This window comes from Salmo salar, chromosome 07 (assembly GCF_965601325.2).
Source record: "Salmo salar chromosome 07, fSalSal1, whole genome shotgun sequence".
Classification (NCBI taxonomy): Eukaryota; Metazoa; Chordata; class Actinopteri; order Salmoniformes; family Salmonidae; genus Salmo; species Salmo salar.
The window spans coordinates 27,063,296-27,086,194 of record NC_138297.1 but is presented as its reverse complement, the minus strand read 5'-3'; the positions used below and the strand labels follow the sequence as shown (position 1 = coordinate 27,086,194).

Genomic DNA, 22,899 nt, shown 5'->3' with positions numbered 1-22,899 from the left:
GTGGAAGCATCATGTCGTGGGGGAGCTTTGCTGCAGGAGGGACTGGTGCACAAAATAGATGGCATCATGAGGAAGTAAAATTATGTGGATATATTGAAGCAACATCTCAAGACATCAGTCAGGAATTTAAAGCTTGGTCGCAAATGGGTCTTCCAAATGGACAATGACCCCAAGCATTCTTCCAAAGTTGTGGCAAAATGGCTTAAGGACAACAAAGTCAAGGTAATGGGGTGGCCATCACAAAGCCCTGACCTCAATCCTATAGAACATTTGTGGGCAGAACTGAAAAAGTGTGTGCGAGCAAGGAGGCCTACAAACCTGACTCAGTTTCACCAGCTCTGTCAGGAGGAATGGGCCAAAATTCACCCAACTTATTGTGGGAAGCTTGTGGAAGGCTACCCGAAACGTTTGACCCAAGTTAAACAATTTAAAGACATTGCTACCAAATGCTAATTGAGTGTATGCAAACTTCTGACCCACTGGGAATGTGATGAAAGAAATTAAAGCTGAAATAAATAATTCTCTCTACTATTATTCTGACATTTCACATTCTTAAAATAAAGTGGTGATCCTAACTGACCTAAGACAAGGAATTTTCACTAGGATTAAATGTCAGGAATTGTGAAAAACATAGTTTAAATGTATTTGGCTAAGGTGTATGTAAACTTCCGACTTCAACTGTATAGGGAAGGTAATCAGGGAAGTGAGTCCAGGTGTGTCTGATGACGCGCAGGTGCACGTAACGATGGTGACAGCTGTGCGCCATAACGAGCAGCCTGGTGACCTAGAGGCCAGAGAGGGAGCACACGTGACAGTGTGTAATAATTTAGCAAGCTATTCTGCCTATTTCATAGAGTCATACAAGAGTGAGGATATATAAAAAAATAGGAACTATGTTTTAATTTTTGAATGGCAAATTCTCGCTTGGGAATCAACACATTTTAGGATGAGTTCCGCGTCCTACAAGACAAATCAGTTGAAGGACGAGCGTCACATAGGAGTGACGAGATCTGACGTAAGACAATGGAACCATGCAGGTTAGTACAGTATGTCTCTACTGTTCCTGATCTAAATGCCAAAGAAGCCCCCCTTACGTGCCACATCGCACCACAATCTCACTTCTCTCTGAGGTAACCCCTCCGGTAGGGGCAGGGGGCTAAGGGATACACCACAAGGGCCCAGTCAGGTGAGGATGACTCATAAAGGGACAATCCTGCATCATGGCCTCACATTTACATTCAGTTACCGATCCCAGTCATCTGACTGATTTTAAAGGTTTTTTTTAGTCCTCAGAGTTTTTATTTTAATTAGAGGGGCACAGAACGGGGGTTACATCAGACTCCAGCTCCTGTAATGATTTGATAAGAGTCGATTCCAGTTTGAGTCATTGCAGTTTTAAATCAAGAACTGAAATTAGTCAATTTGTACAATAAGACATCATTTTAAAGGTGTCACTCAAACTAAACACTCGCATGCCCAAATCCTGGGAGGAGAAGAGAGGAAGAGCCGCCACGCTAAATTATCAAGTGTCTAATTAGGTGACTGAAGTGTCTGTATACTCTGGAGACACACACAGACACAAACAGCCACACACAAAGTTGCTAGACCATAGCCTTTGATTCCCTTATTTCTGGAGACTAGCCTCAGCTGAGTAGGTATGTAGTTGGTCTTGGCTCCTCTCCCAACCCCTCAGGATCAAGTCAATCCCCCTGAGACAGACTCTCTCTCTTTGGGGTAATCTCTCCTCTCCACCTCACCCTTGCTGTGTTTTTGAGTGTTTTATTTTAGCATGCCTGGACTGCCAACTGGGTGGGGTTTGCACTTTGGGGGATTTCTATTGGTTCCATTGCAACAGGCAAGCTCAATGAAGCACAGCTAAAGAATTTGAAATTATTTGAACCCAGATCTGCCATTTACAGCATCGTGATTAAAATAATGCTCTATCTTCTCACCTATATACATGTGACCAGTGACCCATAACCCCATGTGAGAATGCCCCTAATGTACAAAACAAGTGAAAACCTGCCTTGACAGGCAATACAAAAAATACTAAATATGTTTTCTTGTCACATACACCGGATAGGTGCAGTGAAATGTGTTTATTTACAGGGTCAGCCATAGTAGTACGATGCTCCTGGAACAAATTAGGGTTAAGTGCCTTGCTCTAGGATACATTTGTTTCACCTTCATGGCTCAGGTATTCGAACAGCAACAATATATACACAACACATTAAATGAGCACATAAGAAGGCCAAAATGGCTCCTACAGTGTCAATCCTGATATATGAATGCAATGGGGTTTTCTGCAGTCATGATATGCCCTTCTGGTGAACCCATGGTGAGGGGAAATGCTCTGTGACCTGGATATAGATGCCCTGCATCCATCCATCCACACTACTCAGCAGGGTCATGGTGTCTGTGTTCATACACGCACGCACGCACGGACACACACACACACACACACACACACACACACACACACACACACATAAACGCACGCACGCACGCACACACTTCCACCAGTGGAGGCTGCTGAGAGGAACCGTTAGAAAGGAGGAAGGGCTCATTGTAAGGAATTGACGGAACGGAGTCATGCGCGGTTTCCATATGTGTGATGTGTTTGATACCGTTCAATTGATTCCATTCCGGCCATTACGATGAGCCCGTCCTCCTATAGCTCCTCCCACCAGCCTCCTCTGGAATACACGTACACACAGATGCACGCACACACACACACTAGAACTACAGTTCAGAACTACAGTACAGCTCAGGGCAGGCCGCCTTTCTGGTTATAGTGACACCCAACAGATTGACAGAACAGCCTTCCAAGCATATCAACTACAGCATCATATCAGAAAAGGGAACAAGAGAGGCGAAGAGAGAGAAAGAGAGAGAGAGAAAGAGAGAGAGAAAAAGAACAGAAAAGAAAAAGAGAGAGAGCGAAAGGGAGAGAGAAAGGGAGAGAAACAAAACGTAACTCTCTTGTACAAAAGAGCACAGTACCAGCTTAAGCAACGTCATGTCGGCATTACACAACAGTTAGTGAGGTAGCTGGGTTTGGAGAGAAGCCAAGCGCTGAAATGAGATAGGAGACTAGTTTACCCTACAGTCCAGACTGGATTTAATGTTTCTGTCTTTTACTCCTGACTGCACAATGAATGATGCTCCCTGTGGGGACAATAACGTTTGAATTGGAAACGTTGGGCCTGGTTACAGGTTAACATTGCTGGTGTTACTGTTCGCTACTGTACCTCACCCTCTCCTCCTTGGCACAGAGAGGCGGTAGTGTGTGTGTGTGTTTGGTGCAGGTTTCCCATCGATCTGTAAGACGATTGGCAGATGAGTCACTGGGCCATCGTCCTTCAACTATGTTACATCGGGCATCCCACTCACCTGGGGGGCCAGGGACTGACATGTCATAGAAAGGTCATGGTCACCTGTCATTTCAGAGAAATGTCTCTCTTACCTGAACACACCCCCTGATCTTTGACTTCACTGCCCTAGTCCCATTATTATCTCTCTCACACACTCATTGTCACGTCGGTTGAAAGGAGAGGACCAAGGTGTAGTGTGGTGAGCGTACATATTATTTTTATTAGAAAAGACGCCGAACAAAACAATACCCAACAAACCGTGAAGCTAAAGGCTATGTGCCATAAACAAAGTCACCTTCCCACAACACAAGGAGGGAAAAGGGCTACCTAAGTATGGTTCCCAATCAGAGACAACGATAGACAGCTGTCCCTGATTGAGAACCATACCTGGGAAAAACATAGAAAATAAAGAACATAGAAAAAGGAACATAGAATGCCCACCCTAGTCACACCCTGGTCTACCCAAAATAAATAATAAAAAAACTCTCTATGGCCAGGGCGTGACACTCATGTCCTTTCCCGCTCTCTGTTTTCTCTCTCTCTCTCTGGGGCTCACCCCTGCCTCTTTCGTCCATTATATTGCACTCTTCATTTACTCCTTCAATTCTTCATTAACCCAGCGCCATCGGCAATTCTCGGTTGCTCTTTAAATCTGCTTCGCCTCAGCTATTATCTTATTTCCCTCATTATTGCCCTCTCTCTCTGTCTCTGTATTTCTGTCGCTCTGTCTATCTCTCTTTTCCTCCCTCCTGGGTGCTCCAGCTAAGGCAGAGAAAAGAGGAGAAGAATGAAAGAGGAAAGGAGTGGAGAGGGAAGGACAGGAAAGTAACAGAAAGAGGAAAGGGAGGAAAGAAAAGGAAAGGAGAAGAGAAGAGAGGAGATGGGAGGGTAATGGCAAACTCTTCACAGGGACCTCATGGATGAGGGAGCAGGACACAGCAGATTAGATGTGTATCCTGATGAGGGAGCAGGACACAGCAGATTAGATGTGTATCCTGATGAGGGAGCAGGACACAGCAGATGAGATGTTTATCCTGATGAGGGAGCAGGACACAACAGATTAGATGTGTATCCTGATGAGGGAGCAGGACACAGCAGATGAGATGTTTATCCTGATGAGGGAGCAGGACCCAACAGATTAGATATTTATCCTGCGAGGACCGAGAGAGACGACGGCGTGCATCAGAGGCATCTTATAGTAGGATCCCAGCAGGGGCCTCCGCTTTTCTTTTCTACACTCTAGAAAAAAGAGTTCCAAAGGGTTCTTCAGCGGCCCTCATAAGATAGAACCCTTTTGGATTCCATGTAGAACCCTCTATTGAACGGGTTCTGCAACCAAAAAGGGTTCTTCAAAGGTTTCTCCTATGGGGACAGCCAAAGAACCCATTAAGGTTCTAGATAGTACCTTTATTTTTTAAGAGTGTATAGTGACTTACACTGTATACTATACACACCACTCACTGAGACAGAGTAAAACAAATACAGTGCATATCCTTTGGAAGAGACCTTTGATCATCAACGGTCCAAAATATTTCATTTTTTACAATTAATACATTATATTCCATGTCTTTAGCTCCTCTAACTAATGTAATGTTCAGCACTCATAGAGATACATGGTTACACAAGCGCTGAAAGCTTACAATGTAACAGCCAGCCCATTGCATCGCATCACACATTTCCATATCTCAGTTCGCGGTCCTTCATTTGTCTCGCTGGCACTGTGTTGGATAGTACCCGCCGGGTGACAGAGACAGAAACATCGTCCACCCCTCTCTCCCCATCTCACTGCCCCTCCCTGCCATTCTCTCCCCTGTGCTTCCCCCTCTCTCCTCGTCACCTCCCTCCCCCTCCCTGCCATCCCCTGCCTGCCCCCCCCTTCCCTCACCCCTCCCTCCCCCTTCACCTCGCCTCACCCCCCTCGCCCCGTGTCTCACCCTCCTTGTACAGTGACAGTGCGTGGAGGCTGAGGGAGGTCATGGTACGGTCAATGCTTAAAGCCCGGCCACATTGTGACTCCGAGCTGCAGAATGTGCCAGGATGCATTAACACACTGCCGCCTGGCTGAGCAGAGAGAGAGAGAGAGAGAGGGAGATAAAGAGAGAGATAGAGGGTGGGTGGGTAGAGAGAGAGAGAAGGATTAGAGATAGCGAGAGCAGTAGAGAGAGAGAAAGAGAGAGAGAGAACAAGATAGAGAGAGAACAATTTAGAGAGAGAGAGAGAGGAGCGAGGGCATCAGCGCACTTACACTAACATAGCTCATAGGCCCCCAGGGCATGAGGTCCTCACGAGGTGGCTCATAAAATATGAAGGCGCTGTGAGGCCTATGAAGCTCTCTTCATCTTCTCTATCTCTCTCTCATATTCTCTCTCCTCTTTATCTCTTTCTCTCATTTTCTCTTTATCTCTCACTGTCATTCTCTCTCTCTCTCTCTTCCTCCCTGTCCCTTTTAGCTCTCACTCTCCACATCAGCACGAATACATCCTTAGGCTGTTGCCCATCTTTTCACTGCAGTCACATTTCCACACTGGCTTTGTGTCTCTCAAATGGACCAGCAGTGAGAGCATGAGTGCTTGGGGATGGGAAGGGTACTGAGTCTGTGTGAGTCTGTTTGTGTGTGATTAAACGTGTTTGCATGAGCACGGACTGACTACATAGTATTTGCTTAAATGTTGAGTTTGAATGACTAATTGGCCGATCTTCCCTCAGTGATCTCACCCAAAGCTCAGAACACCGCCTCTTAGGGACCAGACTGATGATCGGATGAAAAGGGGGAGCCAATGGCAAAGCACCACAGCTGGCCACTGCGAGCCTCTCAAGCTTCGGGGACATGAGCTCATTTTCACTCCTGCCTTAAGCAGGGTCGAACAGCTCTGATGGGCCTTTTTCTAAGCTGTAACTATAGCTCAGATCAGATCGAATGGTGCGACAGTGTTGGAGAGATCAACCTGTTGGGGGTTATATAGATAGTCTGTGGAGGGAGGCTTTGGAGCATTTGTCATCCACACACACGCATACACACACACACACCACTCAAGCAAGCATCTGATCTGTGTAGCCAAACAGAAATTGACAAACTGTATGAAAGGGTCTCTGTCCAGAGACTTCTGCTAGGAGCAAACATGAGTCCACAACATCGCACACATACACACACACACGCACGGACACACACACACACCGCACTAAGTGCTCCACACGACCCCCACCATGTGGCCAAGGACAGGCTAGGGAAGTCACTGAGGCAGGGATGCATTTGGCGGGCAGACTCCAGGGTCAAGCTGGGAGCAGAACCATCTCCGGCCTGACCTTGAACCTGTACTGAACGACAGTCAGTCCCATACACAGTAACTCTTGGAACCACACAACACACACACACAGGCACACACAGTAACTCACACCATAGAAATACAATTATAAGAACTCCTAGAACAGGTATCCATCGAATTCCATGTTTTATAGATCATACAGTATGGCTTCTCCTGACCAAGCATGAGATACAGAGGGAGTCTTTCTTCTGAATGGCTATCACTGGACAGGGGAACATATACGTTACACGCGGGGCGCGTAGGCCTACTTATAAAAAAAAAAGTGAGTTAGTACAGCAAACAGGTTTGAAGTGAAGGTACAGTATTGCCATGACACATACTTTGCAAAGTATTATCAGATTTAACCAAGGTCCATCTCTCCCGGGTATAGGCAGAGTCGACTCGGTCAATAATCAATGATCAGACTAGGCAACCCTACTGATGAGAGCATTGATCACACAGAAACATAGACAAACGCCCACACCTTAGCACGCACGATCACGCACACACGCATACACACCACAGGAGGTTGGTAGCACCTTAATTGGGGAGAATGGACTCTTGGTAATGACTTAGTGTTACGTTTGGTATGGTTACATAAGACAGAAGGTCACTAAAATGAAAGGAGGGTGGTTGGTTGGTTGGGGTGGATGGTAGGCATATAACGCAAATGTCTAGCCACCCAAAAGTTGCGTGTTCGAATATCATCACGGATAACTTTAGCATTTAGTTTATTAGCAACTTTGCATGTTAGCTAACCCTTCACCTAACTGTAACCCCTAACCCTAACCTTAACTTCAACCCCTAATCCCTAGCCTAGCTAACGTTAGCCACCTAGCTAATGTTAGCGTAAGCCACCAAGCTGAAGTTGCCCACAACGAATTAGAATTCATAATATGAAATAGATGATGGACCATACCAAACATAACAGACCATTCTCATTTGGGTGTCCCAAATTTTCGTTTGCTATGTTACATCTACCCCTGAGTCCAGGTTGTTTCAGCGAGGCAGGCCTCCAGTAGTGGTTCCATACAGAATCAGAATCGACCGATTTCATACTTACTTTGCTCTGAAACCTCAGACCCAAACACTGTCAATGACAACACGCGCTCCAGCCAATGCATTGTCAATGCCTCTGCCCAGGGCTTTGGCTTGAACTATAGAAATCCCATTGGTTCTATGGAAGTATCCATTTCCCAGTATCATGACACGAGACACTCCATCCTACCTAATGAAGGCAAAAGTGTCATTCTTTATTTAACTAGGCAAGTCAGTTAAGAACAAATTCTTATTTACAATGATGGCCTACCCCAGACGACGCTGGGCCTATTGCGCCCCGCCCTATGGGACCCTAACCACGGTCAGACGTGATTCAGCCTAAATTTGAACCAGGGACTGTAGTGACACCTCTTGCACTGAGAGGTGCAAGATATATAGAGTATATATTTATTTTAAGTATGCTAGAACTGCCATTGCTGTGAACTAGGCTATTTGTTTAATTCAACACATTTCATAGCCGTTACAAAACAAAGCCCAGTCGTCTGTAGGCTACGTGAGTGAGGAACAATAACAGAAGCAATAGGATCAGGCCCGGATTCCTTCTACCCGAGGGGTTTCTTGGCCACGCCTCTACATGCACATGCACACACACACACGCGTTTCATTCAGCATCAGTAAAATTGACATAATTTATTTGCCATCCACGCTGGACTGCGATAATGGGCCATGGGCTATAACTCGAAAGTATGTCTATATTCTTGAATTGGAACATTAACAATGCGCATGTTTTCAATTAATTCTCTTTTACAAGGACAACTTCTGAATTCTGGAAAGATAAAGTAAGTGTTCGAATCAAATTGATTCTAAATAGGAACGTTTCTATCTGTCATGCATCGTTCTGTTGCAATGTTCTGTTTTGGGTTGTTGAGTAATATAAATATAATTAATTATATTTTCGTTGAGATGTTGCGCTTAAAAACAGTGGAACAATATGAAGAATAACCATAGCAACCATGGAACATATAAACAAACGCTGAAAATTATCGACCCAAAGATGCCTACTACGTGGTAAAATTGTATCCTGATTTGCTAGACTACTTTGTAGCTATACATTTATCCCATTGAAACACTGTAACATTGTAGCCAAGCTTTCGTGCCTGTAATGTATCAGAACTTATAGCGCAACTTGAAGTAGCCTAGCCTAGTGGTTGCGCACTGCCCAAGGGCAAGGAGTCGCCTTAATGCTGGGAGACGTTTAGGCTAACCAGAGCCTGGGCTTAGTAGTTTATTTAATACTATCAAACTATAATTTTGAAAAACTAAAGACGAACTTTTTTTATTCCTATTCTCAACCTGTTCCTGGACTGATTGTTGTTATTGAGTGACTGGACAATGTGCTCCTCCAGTAAGCCCAGGGTAGGTGGTGGGGTGGTGCTGGTGCGGCGATTGGTGAAGGCTCCGCCGGACAGCGACATGTTCCAGGCGGCCACCTCGGGGGACCGTGACTGGCTGCGATTCAGCCTGAAGCGGGCGCTGTCCCCAGCGCAGCTCGACAAACAGGTGAATCAAGCACTGTGTCGGCGGCTTGACTCGATGTCAATTCAATAACTCCACCTGTTGAAGTGCTAGTCATTTGTTTACATTTATGCATTCCAACACGTTATCTGTGGCTGTACTGACCTGCTGAGTGTCTGTGTCTGTCCGTGCACCGTGCTCGCCTGCATACCTATATGTACACACACACACACTAGGGTCTGACGGTGCTCCACGTGGCCGGCCTACATGGGCAGCTGGAGTGTATGAAGCTGCTGTTGGCATCCCAAGCAGTGGACATAAACGCCAGCTGCCCCCTGGGCCGCAGACCCATCCACATGGTCCTCACTGCCAAGAGCAGACCCCACTCCCATGCCTGCCTCACCTACCTACTGGAGCATGGAGCCCTGCCAAACGTGTACGACGTCTCCTCTTGCTCTGACAACATTATCCCCACGTCTATAATGAGCGTTACCTTTTAGAATGGACGATGATGGTGATAATGACAATGAAGACGAAGGTGGTGATGATGGACTTTAAGAGAGTCGTGTATTGGGTTCATTTCCAGAGCCACTGACACGGGGTTGACCCCCATCCACCTGGCTGCCACCCAGGGCCTGTGGGAGTGTACCAAGACTCTGGTGCAGGCGGGGGCAGACACTGGTGCACGAGACAACAGAGGACACACGCCACTGGACCTGGCACGCATCTGGTGCCACAGAAGGATCGCCAGGTGTGTGTGTGAGTCAGTAAGAGAGTGAGAGAGAGAGAAAGACAGAAATAGAGGTATAGAGAAAGAGATGTGTGTGTTTGTTTGAAAGGTGGGGTGTAGTAGTAGTGGTAACAGGTTGTGTACTTACCAGGTAGTACAGCCATGTCAGAGAGACATTCGTAGATCAGCTGAGGGGCGAGTGGCACCTAGGAGTGGCGCCACCTATCAGAAGACAAGTTTGTTTACTACTTCTTAGCAGAAGTGACACTTTACTTGACTGTATGTGTGACTGACTGTGTGTGGCCAGGTTTCTGAAGGACTCCATGTGGCAGAATGAGAAGAAGAGAGAGATGGAGAGGCGCAAGGCGCTGCAGAACCTTCAGCAGGACCTGTTCAACATGCACAGGAGGGCCGAGAACATAGAGAAGGTTTGTCTAATCTACTGTGTGGAAAAACACAACGCAGTTATTATTACTGTTACTATTACCAATGCTGTGTTACTATTTTCCTGATAGGAAGTTACTCATGAGTTACATAGATCTAACATTGTTATCAATGTTAAAAAGTCCAAACCCTTGAATTTAATCAAAAATGAATCATTACTTTTTTCCTAACGATTGTTACCTGGTTCTCCGCCGTGTCCATGTTTCTATGGTGACCTCCCTCAGATGGAGAGACAGAAGTTGATGGAAGAGAAGGTCACGGCGTGGGCCGATAAGAAAGGCCTTCCCCTCCTCTGGGCCGAGCCTAGGGCCACGTGGAACCAGGCTCACGCCCACTGCCTCTCCCCAGGCCAGAGGCCACAAAGCCAGAGGACCAAGGCCTGCCACAGGCAGCATCCAGGGGCCCCACCTCGGGAGGCCTGGAACATCTCCCCCAACCCCTCCAAACCCCCACCGGCCTCTGTCTCCCGGCCCCAGGGGGTGCGTCTGAGCAGCCAGCCCGAGAGGTCCCCTCCAGAGCCCGACTTGAGGCGCAGCGTAACTCTCTGCAGGGCCCGTGGGGATGGACGTCCCCAGTACACCGCCAAGTGGGACGGGTCCCCCCAGTCGGTCCCCAACCTGCCCTGGGATGTCCTTCAGAGGGGGCTGTTCTCTGCTGCCTTCCCATCAAGGATCACCTCGCCCAACCACTTCCAGCCCAACCATGTGCTTGACCTGCCGCGCCTCGGCTGCTCCCCAGGACCCAACACCTCTCCCTGGACAGAGGTGGCCATGCACCTGGCTGAGGAGCTGGAGCCTGGCCACTACTGACTGGATGGAGAGGTAGAAGTTGCCCCTAACCAATGATCCAGAGTCAGATTTATTTCATCCCTCTAATTGTTAAGGTTAGAATGGCAGGTAGGGTAATCTGATCCTAGATCTGTGGTTGGGTGCAACTTCTACCTTAAGGAGTGGTGGAGATCCACTTTCTCCCAGTCTTTACTGTAATGGAGACACTGTACTGACTCTACTATGTCACAAAGCATCACAGGCGATTGGACAGTGATGTTCTGCAAAACATAAGATTTTGCATATTAGGAGTATTATTATTATTATTATTAAAAGGTGTGATATTTGAAATATTACTGGTGGCATTAATACTGTATATTCTCGTCCAATAAAAATTGCCAGATTATGAAAGGCGTACAAGGATTGTTTAGCAATGTCTGAGCTAACTCCCGAAAATGGTTACAAATGGGTATTGTAATTAGTATATGACTATCTATTTACATTTACGTCATTTAGCAGACGCTCTTATCCAGAGCGACTTACAGTAGTGAAAGCATGCATTTCATACATTTTTTTTTTTTTTCCCCCGTACTGGTCCCCCTTGGGAATCGAACCCACAACCCTGGCATTGCAAACACTATGCTCTACCAACTGAGCCACACGGAACTACATCTATGTATGTTGTTGAATACAGGAGAAATAAGGACTACCCTGTAACTTTCCACTCTGGGCTTGCTGTCCCAATTAAGTGCTTTTGTGTCATTATAGGGCTCCCCCATCCCAATGTCACACTGGCTATGCATAAGTGGAACAACAGCTGAGTTCACCAGTCTCCAGCTACTTCTCTGTCGTTGGAGCTCCTCGGTCTCCTGCGTGAAGTTAAGGGAGGGGTGACACAGGGCTGAGACCACAGTAACCTGGGTCACTTGTCACAAACAGGGGCCTGCTGTCTTGATGACACTCCCTCAGGGTCTAGTCTGGGTCTGCAGGTGAGAGCTTGTCAAAAGAAGGTAGGGGGTGGAGGTGGGAGTTGTGGTTTTGTCCGCTTACTTTGTCATCATAACGCTCACACTTCCTGAGAATCACTTCACACCCCAGCCATGGCATGTCCTGACCTCTGCTCAACCCCCCCCCCCCCCCCCCCCGGCAACTGCTGCTAGCCCCAGACCATACACGTATAGTGAAAGCAGACAATCAATATAGAGTACCTTGCAAAAGCGGGGTCATGTTCAGTTCAGTAGTGGGAGATCAATTTTTTTGGAACGGAGAAATGACTAAACATGAGTCCAATAACAACGCTTATTTTCTGTTAGAAGTTTTTAAACAATTCATACCCAGTGAACACAACCCAGGAAAAGAATTCCACATAACCGTTCACATATTGAGTCTCACACCAGGTTAACAGAAAGGTTGCTTGTTCGAATCCCTGAGCTGACTAGGTGAAAAATCTGTCGATGTGCCCTTGAGCAAGGCACTTAACCCTAATTGCTCCTGTAAGTCAAATGTAAAATGTTAACTGCCTCACCGCCAATCCTTGATTAAGTCAGAGTGGGGTCCGGAATTATTGGCTCCCTTGATAAAGATGAGCAAAAAAAAGTGTATAAAATATACTGTAAATTAGCTATTATTTTTTTTATTTAACCTTTAACTAGTCAAGTCAGTTAAGATCAAATTCTTATTTTACAATGACGGCCGACCCCCTAACCCGGACGATGCTGGGTCAATTGTGCGCCGCCCTATGGGACTACCGATCACGGCTGGTTGTGATACAGGATCGAACCAGGGTCTGTAGTGACGCCTCTACAGTAGCACTGAGATGCAGTGCCTTAGACCTCTGCGCCACCCGGGAGCCTATTATGACTAATACAATTTCTCAGAGAAAGAGATTTTGTTTAACAAGTAAAATCAACAACACAAATATAGGGGTCAAAATGATTGGATCCTGTTTTCAATACCCTAGCACGCTCCCCTTGCGAGGATAACGACGCTGAGCCTTTTTCTAAAATGTTTTATGAGATTGGATAACACATTGGGAGGGATCTTAGACCATTCTTCCATACATAATCTTTCCAGATCCTCCCCCGTAGGGATGAGGTATGTTCTGCATTGTTCTTTCGAAGGCCAAACCCACCGCTGGTGGGCGTGCCCAAAGAGCTCTATTTTTATGTCATATGACCATAGCACCGGTTGAAATTCAAGTGCCAACGCCATTTAGCAAACTCCAAGCGTTGCTATGGTCAGATGACATGAAAATACATACGCCGAAAATACCTCATCCCTACTGTAAAATATGGTGGTGGATCTTTGATGTTATGGGGCTGTTTCCACTGGTCTTGGTGCCCTACTTAAGGTTAAAGATATCATAAACTTGACCAAGTATCAGGACATTTTAGCCAAAAACCTGTTTGCAACACAATAACCCCATGCACACATCATAATCCACAAAGAAATTGTTAATTTACCACAAAAATCTATATTTTTCAATGGCCATCTCAGTCTACGGACTCGTACCCAATTAAAAACCTGTGGTTTGAATTGAAGAGGGAAGTCCTTAAGCGCAGACGAAAGAGATCCAAGGATCTGGAAAGATTCTATAGAGTAATGGTCTAAGATCCCTCCAATTCTCCAATTTCATAAAACATTTAGAAGAAGTCTGTGCCGTTATCCTCGCAAAGGGGGAGGGTGCTGGAGTATTGAAAACAGGGCACGCAATAATTGTGATTTCTTTTTGTGTTACTTGTCAAACAATGAGACCACATCATCTAGTATAAACACATTTTTAAGTTAGCTCAGTATTAGTATTTTTTACTTTCGTTTTTTTTTGCTCATCTTTATCAAGGGATCCAATAATTCCACACCCCAGCGAAAATACCATTTATCTTCCACACAATCAGTGATGAGTCTCACACCATATAACTGCCTCTTTAATAGCATTGCTACACATCACTTCAGCAGTTTCTCTCGCTAAACTCCACCCATAACAAGCGTACAAAAATGATTGCACGTCTACTACCTTATCACAGATTCATAAGCATTCGTGGGCATGTTAGTTTGTTTCTGTTTTTTTTATCAATTGACATACAGAAAAAATCCCTTGTATTATTTAAGCTTCCTTTTTCTTCTTTTGAATGGTTCAAGAGAGTGAGCAATTAGAGAGCCATGGAGTCATTGATGAACAGTAAAGACGTATACAAAATAAAAACTCATTTGTTCCTATGCGGCCACGTACAAACATTGGCTTTGTTGGCGACCCCATACTAGTAGGGAGTTAGCGATCCAGCACACAACACAAGGGGCTGCTTCCCAAAATGGTACCCTATTCCCTTCATAGGGCACTACTTTTTTTTACCAGGGCCCATGGGACTCTGCACCATGTAGGGAATAGGGTGCCCTTTAGGACGCACTCAAGTGATCAGGTCTGGCCTCGTTTCACGCCAACCCCGTTCCCCTCTTCAACCTCCCTCCACCCGGCTCGTATTCATTAGGCCCCAAACAGAAGAAAACTGACTAAAACAGAGAGGGGGCAACATGAACTTGTCCAATAAGAAACACTCGTTTTAGTTTTGTTGCAAAACATTTTGCCACGGTGTGCAGTAATGAATACGGCCCAGGTGACTCATACCAACGCAGTTTCATTAACAAACCTTTAAAAAACAGAACAGAATAGTCTGATGCAGAAGAGGGCCTATTTGAGACGCCTACTGTAGCTGGAGAACAGGAGCCAGAGAGGCCTTCAGTTCTTTGTTTGCAGTCACCATCATCACAGACAGACATGGAAACCCTATTCAGTGCACTATATAGGCAACAGAGTGCCATTTCAGATGCAGACAGAGCTAGAGAGAAAGAGAGCGAGTATGAGAGATGTACAAGTCCTGTAAACACACTGCTGCTAGTCCGTAGCAATAGCGGGAAGCTCTCGTCTGCTCTGCTACGATGAGCTCTTTCTTCCCCCTCTCCTTTCGTCCCTTCCCAAATATACCCTTGTACCCCTACCACCCCCGACCACCCCAACCCCCCCGGGTAGAGCCTCAGTACATCTTCTGTCGACTAGGCAACACTGCCTCCTTGAGGAAAGAGAAGATGAGCAGGATGCCAGACCTCTTGCCTCTCTTGCCCTTGGTGAAGTAATTTGAGACCACGTCATCTGGAGAAGGATGGAGAGGAGAACAATTCAACACATTTCAAATGTATTTATCTAACCAGATAAGTTGTTGAGAAAGAGAGTTAAATCATTTTTAGTAAAAGAACCTGGTTGGCTAAGAGGTGAACAACTGGGGGGAATGGTACCTGAACATGCTATATCTGGGTGGGGTCCAGAAGGGAGAAAACTACATTTAACTGAACTAGTTTTATAGGAAAAACATATTTTCCCGGTAAACGTTTTTCATTGTAATTAAGTGTGTGCCCTACTGAACAGGGCCAAGTATCCGTATCATGAGGCTCTGGTTAAAAGCGGCGCACTACACAGGAAATTGGGTGTCATTTCAGACTTAGCCTTAAGAGCTCACCTCCTTGCTGCACGGTGGACGGAAGCACGTTCTCCCCCGCCGATAGCGACACAAAGAAGGAGAAGGGGACGATCCACAGGCAGATGGTGAAGTACGCCAGGACCTTCAGGGAGAAGAAGACACGGATTTGAGGAGAGACGGAGGTGAAGAGAGGAGCTACAGGGCTAGGAGTGATTCCTGACAAGGAAATACTCTGCCTTTAGAGTTTACGACTAGGGCTCAGAGTTTTTCCTGATCATAACAAAACATATAGCCAGTAACTACTAGGTCCTAAGCAGCAGACAGCTGTTGTGTAAACACCAGCCTGAGAGGCTTGTATGAAGGTCAAAACAAAAAGCAGTGACTTTGTCACGTGCAACAGAATCAGTGTTCAGAGAATACAATAATAAATCAGTGAGCCCTCTGTTTTTGAATATTAACTTCATTCACTTTAAATATTCCCATTACACATAGCAACTGTCTTTGCCCTAGGTGAGGTATTTGCAGGGTTGGGGAGTAACTGATTACAAAAAAAACTGTCTTCTTATGAAGGGGAAAGTAATCCAAAAGTAACTGCAAGTAATCTGATTCCGTTAATGAGTTTGTGTAATCCATAAATGATGTTACTGATCACAATTCTGGACAGGTAACTAGTAACTGTAATGATTATATTTGGAACGTAACCTACCCAACCCTGAGTATTTGAGCCATCACTCGTATAGTTCCATTATGTCATTTGCTAAGTAAATAAATGATTATGTACCCTGCAATACTTTGCTCATAAGAGCTCAGCAGTAATCAACACAGATTAGGCTTACCTCAGAGGTGGGTGGGTGGGTGGGTGCGTGTGCGTCCTAGGCTTACCTCTGAGAAGGGGTAATACTCTTCAGCAAAGTACTGGAAAGCCATGTAGTGATTCAACACCACCAATACTGAGAGAAAGAGGGAGAGCGGGGGAGAGAAAGACAAAGATGTAGGAGGGATGAATACGGTGTATTTTAAACAGTTAAATTAGGCCACATGATCAGGGAAGAAACCCCAGGCCCTGCATATTATCTATTGGCGTTTACGTCTAGAAAAGCTATCGCTGCTATACACTTGTTCCTGCCTCAGCTGCTGCCCGCCTCCGATGCTCACCACAGGAGAGGATGAAGTTGGGTGAGCTCAGCAGTATGTAAGGGAAGGTCTGCAGGAGGCCAAAGTACACCAGGTTGGTGAAGAGACCACAGCCCATCATCAGCCATGGGAAGCCCTCAAACAGGTACAGGCCCGTCAGCACACCTGTAGAGAACTAAAGTACAGTACACAGAGCAGGGGTGTTAGTGGTACTACTCCCCTCTGTAGAGAACTAAAGTACAGTACACAGAGCAGGGGTGTTAGTGGTACTACTCCCCTCTGTAGAGAACTAAAGTACAGTACACAGAGCAGGGGTGTTAGTGGTACTACTCCCCTCTGTAGAGAACTAAAGTACAGTACACAGAGCAGGGGTGTTAGTGGTACTACTCCCCTCTGTAGAGAACTAAAGTACAGTACACAGAGCAGGGGTGTTAGTGGTACTACTCCCCTCTGTAGAGAACTAAAGTACAGTACACAGAGCAGGGGTGTTAGTGGTACTACTCCCCTCTGTAGAGAACTAAAGTACAGTACACAGAGCAGGGGTGTTAGTGGTACTACTCCCCTCTGTAGAGAACTAAAGTACAGTACACAGAGCAGGGGTGTTAGTGGTACTACTCCCCTCTGTAGAGAACTAAAGTACAGTACACAGAGCAGGGGTGTTAGTGGTACTACTCCCCTCTGCGGTATAGGACGCATCTGAAATGCCACCCTATTCACCATATAGTGCAATGTTTTAGTTCATAGGCCTCTGGTAGTAGTGCACATTTAGTAGTGCACATTTAGTAGTGCACATTCTGAATGCGGCCTAGGACATATGGGAATACTAGGTCACCTAACAAGTAAAAAGGGGAGAAGGGGAGAGTTGTTCAGAAGAGATGAAAGTACAAGTAGATGACCAAGATATTTAGACTGTAAGACTGATCGGTTAGTGTAGAGAGGTAGCTCTTTTGAATTTGTACACTGTAGGCCGAAGTGTTCAGGGAAATGATCGGTCAAATTCACTGTGTTAGATATCATCCAAGAGAAACTACTCACCAGTATCATGTACTTTATTATTCGACTAGTGGCAACTGTGTACTCTTCTATTAGTTCTGCCAAATAATACAGGCCAGCAGCTGGTGGGGGGAGGAGAGACGTACTAATAAATAAAATAAAAACATCCAACAAAGTGCATTTACCAGCTTGTCCATAGACCGCGCTGTGACATACAAGGGATGAGATCGATTGATGAATAAGTAAACAACATTCACGGCAGTAAACACACACAAACAAACACATATACACACACAAGACCCAAAATAACCCCTGAAAAACTGAAGGTAGCCTAGACAGAACCAGACATTTACTAGCACGCTTCCAGAAAAGGCTACTTGAGGCAAATGCACTAAAACAAGTCAGAACAATTATGTCAAAAGAGAAGGGGGTGACAGCACACACACACGAAGGATCTGCATCTCGTCACGTAAGGCAAAGTACTCCATGCCCACCTGGCCTTCTAAACACAGAGTGAGGAAATCTGGACAGAGCGCTGTGCACTTTTGAACCCTAGGCCCAAGTGCATCGGACCGCTCCCTTCTCTTCGTTCTACCACCTCGCTGCCTGCAGTGCAAACTCACTCACTGTTTGAACATGAGATTCAAGAGCTGTTTTGACGCACATTCGCATTAAATCCACATGGACTATATTAATTTACCGGTTATTAGTGATTACTACATTATTGCTGATGACATTAGTTGCTAAAATAGACACGCCGGATAATAAGTGGCAGCTGTCCAGTCAGATTGGATTTTAGGATAAAACTAAAACAGCCTGTGACAAAAGTTCACTCACTTGACTTTCAAACTAGTATTATCGTCTAAGTTTACAGAGGCACATGCATTTAACAGGTCCAAAAATATGTAGAATTTGTCAACCCATCTGCACAGCTAAACCTACTAGCCTAGTAGACTGATTTTAAACAAGGGCGTAAGCCAGATGACTTCCACCCCATTCATCTACCCCATTCATTCATAGACACTAACTGCTTTAGCGCCTATTGACTAGGATTTGCCAGGGTGCTCAAGATTATCATGATACTTAGGTGCCGATGCGATATGTATTGCAATTCTCACTAGTCTAAAAGGTATTGCGATCATCAAAAATAATAACCCGATATCAAACTATCGACTTTTTCCCCCATATCACTAATATTGCCAATAGTATCTTCCGAGTTTTCTCAAAACATTAAACACGCATCGTTTGCGGTACGGTTTTGGAAACATAAGGAGTGTATCTTCATATCAGCGCGAAATACATTTAAATTACTACACACCTTTATAGGGTTAGGGTTCCCACACAGATGGGAGTATTTGCCTGTTTTGGCTTCCAGAGCCAATTCGCCTTTAAACAAAACATCGGTCCTTGGAATCAGAGTATGTGAGCGGAGCGGAGCTGGAATGAAGCGTGCCCAATTTGAATGGAGTGCGGAGCCAGATTCCCAAAGGCTGGAGCGTCTGCCTTCTCGGCAACTCCAATTTCGTTCACTTCACGGGCTCAGGGCATGCCTGGCCCAGCATGCATTTGTAGTCTACTTGTGTACTGCTTATAGCCCCTTGCTTTAGCTACTGTCATGGTGTTCGCTAAATGTTTTCATAAAGAAACTGATAAAATCAACTGCAAAATCAAGGTGACTTACAAAGATGAGGACCAAGAGCAAGAGAGGGAGTGTAGTGATGTAGTGTCCACTAAAGAATCATTGTGGAATCTGAAGACACACATATCTCGAAAGCATGATGGTTTACTTACTACGTGCAAATGCTAAAAGAAAGGAACGAGGTGGGTAGCTAACTAAGTCATTGTAGTAAAGTATTTATAAACTAAAAATCAGATCTCTTAAAAGTTGTTGATTCTTGTTCTATTATCTATACAATAGCCCATAATTGATTTTGGCCCAATAGGCCTGGCGTTATTTCCACTTATAAGGTGTTTATAAAGTTATTTTGCATAACCCTTTTGGCCTACCTATAGAAAAATGTTAAATAAAACACTGCATCTCTGCCCAGCCTGCCAATAGAGGCCCCAAGGGTGTTTTAGCATCCCCAGTAACTGCAAGAGCGGAGAGGATATTCTTCATTGCTAGCCTGCTCTCCAAGCACCAACACATGAGCCTGAAGCCACAGACTCTGGCCAAACTCCTGTTACTAAAAATTAATTCAAAAGGCACTGTAGACAGAGCCTAATAATATAGGCCAAATAATTTATTTTCGTTACATCTTAGGCTCCCTGTCTGGCTCCTGACCTATTTAGTGTGTTTACAGTGCATTCAGAAAGTATTCAGACCCCTTGACTTTTTCCACATTTTGTAATGTTTCATACAGCCTTATTCTAACATTGATTAAATTGTTCAATCTACACATCTACACACAATACCCCATAATGACAAACCGTTTTTTAGAAATGTATCAAATGTAAAACTGAAATCTCACATTTACATAAGTATTCAGACCCTTTACTCAGTTGTTGAAGCACCTTTGGCAGCGATTACAGGCTCGAGTCTTCTTGGGTATGACTCTACAAGCTTGGCACACCTGTATTTGGGGAGTTTCTCCCATTCTTCTCTGCAGATCCTCTCAATCTGTCAGGTTGGATGGGGAGCGTCGCTGCACAGCTATTTTCAGGTCTCTCCAGAGATGTTCAAACAGGTTCAAGTCCAGGCTCTGGCTGGGCCACTCAAGGACATTCAGAGACTTGTCCCGAAACCATTCCTGCGTTGCCATTCCTGCGTCCCAGTCCCTGACGCTGAAAACCATCCCCATAGCATGATGCTGCCACCACCATGCTTCACCGTAGAGATGGTGCCATGTTTCCTCCAGATGTGACGCTTGGCATTCAAACCAAATAGTTCAATCTTGGTTTCATCAGACCAGAGAATCTTGTTTCTCATGGTCTGAGAGTTCTTTAGGTGCCTTTTGGCAAACTCCAAGCGGGCTGTCATGTGCCTTTTACAGAGGAGTGGCTTCCGTCTGGCCACTCTACCATAAAGGCCTGATAGGTGGAGTGCTACAGAGATGCTTGTCCTTCTGGAAGGTTCTCCCATCTCCAAAGAGTAACTCTGGAGCTCTGTCAGTGACCATCGGGTTCTTGGTCACCTCCCTGACCAAGGCCCTTCTCCCCAGATTGCTCAATTTGGCCAGGAGGCCAGCTCTAGGAAGAGTCTTGGTGGTTCCAAACTTCTTCCATCTAAGAATGATGGTGGCCACTGTGTTCTTGCGGGCCTTCAATTCTGCAGAAAAGTTTTGCTACCTTTCCCCAGATCTGTGCCTCAACACAATTCTGTGTCGGAACTCTACGGACAATTCCTTCGACCTCATGACTTGGTTTTTGCTCTGACATGCACTTTCAATTGTGGGACCGTATATAGACAAGTGTGTGCCTTTCTAAATCACGTCCAATCAATTGAATTTACAAGAAGTGGACTCCAATCAAGGATGATCAATGGAAACAGGATGTACCTGAGCTCAATTTCGAGTCTCATAGCAAAGGGGCTGAATACTTATTTAAATAAGGTATGTTTTTATTTATTAATTTGCAAACATTTCTAAAAACCTGTTTTCGCTTTGTCATTATGGTGTATTGTGTGTAGATTGAAGAGGATTTTTTTCTTCGTCCATTTTACAATAAGGCTGTAACGTAACAAAATGTGGAAATGCACTGTATATGCTCTTTAATACGACATGTAGCCTAATTGAGCGCTTCTTACATTCACCTTTTCACGTCTTTCAAAATAGTTTTCAAGTCACATGGTTTGTTTTCAATACTTCAAAACTTAATGGTAGGTCCAGGTAGTCACAAAAAAATAGATGAGTGTTGGCTAAATTGTGATCTCGATGAATGGAGCGGTGTGCAAGAGGGATTTACGACCACTCAACTCCGCTCGCATACTCTGCTTGGAATATAGGAGTAACGTTAACCGTCGGACAGTTACGTGGCAGACATTTCTATCCAACTATTGCGTAATACGATTGGCTTTGTAATAACGTTAGTTTGCGATTTTGTAAATAGCAGTGTTGTGGTAAAGATACTCGCTAACTATTTAGTTACTAGTAGCCCCTTGCACAACAACCAGCAATAGGTATGGACCAGCAAAAGGTAGTTAACATTGGGTAAGCTTTGTCACCAGTTGCAGGCTGGATGAAACGCCGCAGGTGAGCCAAGATATTACTGTAGTGATTACAATGATTAACTTTGCACGTGAAAACAAGTAGATTTGTTTAACTCTCATGGTTGGATTGTGAATCACATCGAACTAACGTTAGCTACCTAGTTGGTTGTTAGCTCACACAGCTAGCTGTGAGCAAGCTATGTGAATTTGCCACACTACGTTATGTGCATAGCATTGTTAACTAAATTGCTACTATTATCCTAACTGGCAAGTTAGTAAAGTTTATTCTGCCATATTGTGGCACTTTGCTTGCACCCCGAGCCCAGGCCGAATTGACATGCATCAATAGGCTGGGTGTGAAAGAAGGTAATGTGGCGATGCTAGCTACTGTAGCTAACAACTTCAAAAAGTAAACTCACCAATTGCTAGTGTGATGAAAGATATCTGTATCACCAACGACAGCCAACTTAGTAAATAAATAAACCACATCTCGTTTCATGTAAAACACCACACATATATATATTAAAAACAAAAGTGACAGTAAGTGCTATGAAATAATTTAGCTAACTGCTGGTTGGTCAAAGTTCCTCCCACTGGCAGTCGGACATTGAGGAAAGAGCTGCAGTCTCCAGGATCCAGTGTGCCCCTGTGGCTACAGCGCCAGTTATGGTCGGAGGAACTCCAGTGCGTTTGGACAGGTGGAGCTGCCTGCGCTCTGTAGTTTACAGCTAGAGCTGGAATAAATGATCAGAAATGAATGTGCTGCAATTACCTGTTGGTCTTCCAGGTATGCTGTAAATGATGAAATAATAGTAGAATCTTAATAGTGAGACGGTAGTAGACATATAGTAGAATAAATAAGCTACTTTATTTCTGTTGATTTCATCTCACACACACACACACACGGGAGTAGCAACATTATTTAAAAATCCTACACCTTTGAGATTGAGGGGCAAAAATAACTATGAAAAATGTATGCTGAATGTGAAAAGCAGACCTTTCTAGTAAAGGAGGTAGATTAAATA

The 22,899-nt window shown here is 45.0% G+C and overlaps 2 protein-coding genes across 3 annotated transcripts; one reads left to right on the top strand and one right to left on the bottom strand.

Moving 5' to 3' along the window:
- The first annotated feature begins 8,290 nt into the window (after window positions 1-8,290).
- ankrd53 (ankyrin repeat domain 53) lies at window positions 8,291-11,223 on the top strand. Its single transcript, XM_045721770.2, has 6 exons — window positions 8,291-8,514; window positions 9,082-9,235; window positions 9,427-9,626; window positions 9,777-9,941; window positions 10,228-10,348; window positions 10,589-11,223. Exons 1-6 carry the CDS (start codon window positions 8,453-8,455, stop codon window positions 11,171-11,173), a joined length of 1,287 nt encoding a protein of 428 aa, XP_045577726.1. The 5' UTR covers window positions 8,291-8,452; the 3' UTR covers window positions 11,174-11,223.
- Window positions 11,224-15,058: 3,835 nt separating this feature from the next.
- On the bottom strand, window positions 15,059-22,526 carry LOC106608873 (protein TEX261). 2 transcript variants are annotated; one of them, XM_014207063.3, is made up of 6 exons: window positions 22,294-22,526; window positions 17,770-17,849; window positions 16,756-16,909; window positions 16,483-16,550; window positions 15,640-15,742; window positions 15,059-15,275 (listed from the first exon to the last, which is right to left on the bottom strand). In XM_014207063.3, the coding sequence occupies exons 1-6, from the start codon at window positions 22,361-22,363 to the stop codon at window positions 15,160-15,162; spliced, it is 591 nt and encodes a 196-aa protein (XP_014062538.1). In that variant the 5' UTR covers window positions 22,364-22,526; the 3' UTR covers window positions 15,059-15,159. The 2 variants fall into 2 exon arrangements, with proteins under 2 accessions (XP_014062538.1, XP_014062537.2); XM_014207062.3 differs by having other exon boundaries at window positions 17,770-17,872; window positions 22,294-22,494.
- Window positions 22,527-22,899: the final 373 nt, after the last annotated feature.

Coding starts and splice junctions, on each gene's coding strand:
- ankrd53 (XM_045721770.2), top strand. CDS start 8,453: ATGCGCATGTTTTCAATTAATTCTCTTTTACAAGGACAACTTCTGAAT. Junction 9,236..9,426: donor CAGCGCAGCTCGACAAACAG/GTGAATCAAGCA, acceptor CACACACACTAG/GGTCTGACGGTGCTCCACGT. Junction 9,942..10,227: donor TGCCACAGAAGGATCGCCAG/GTGTGTGTGTGA, acceptor GTGTGTGGCCAG/GTTTCTGAAGGACTCCATGT.
- LOC106608873 (XM_014207062.3), bottom strand. CDS start 22,373: ATGAAACGAGATGTGGTTTATTTATTTACTAAGTTGGCTGTCGTTGGT. Junction 15,743..16,482: donor AGTATTACCCCTTCTCAGAG/GTAAGCCTAGGA, acceptor TTCTCCCTGAAG/GTCCTGGCGTACTTCACCAT. Junction 15,276..15,639: donor GTCCACCGTGCAGCAAGGAG/GTGAGCTCTTAA, acceptor ATCCTTCTCCAG/ATGACGTGGTCTCAAATTAC.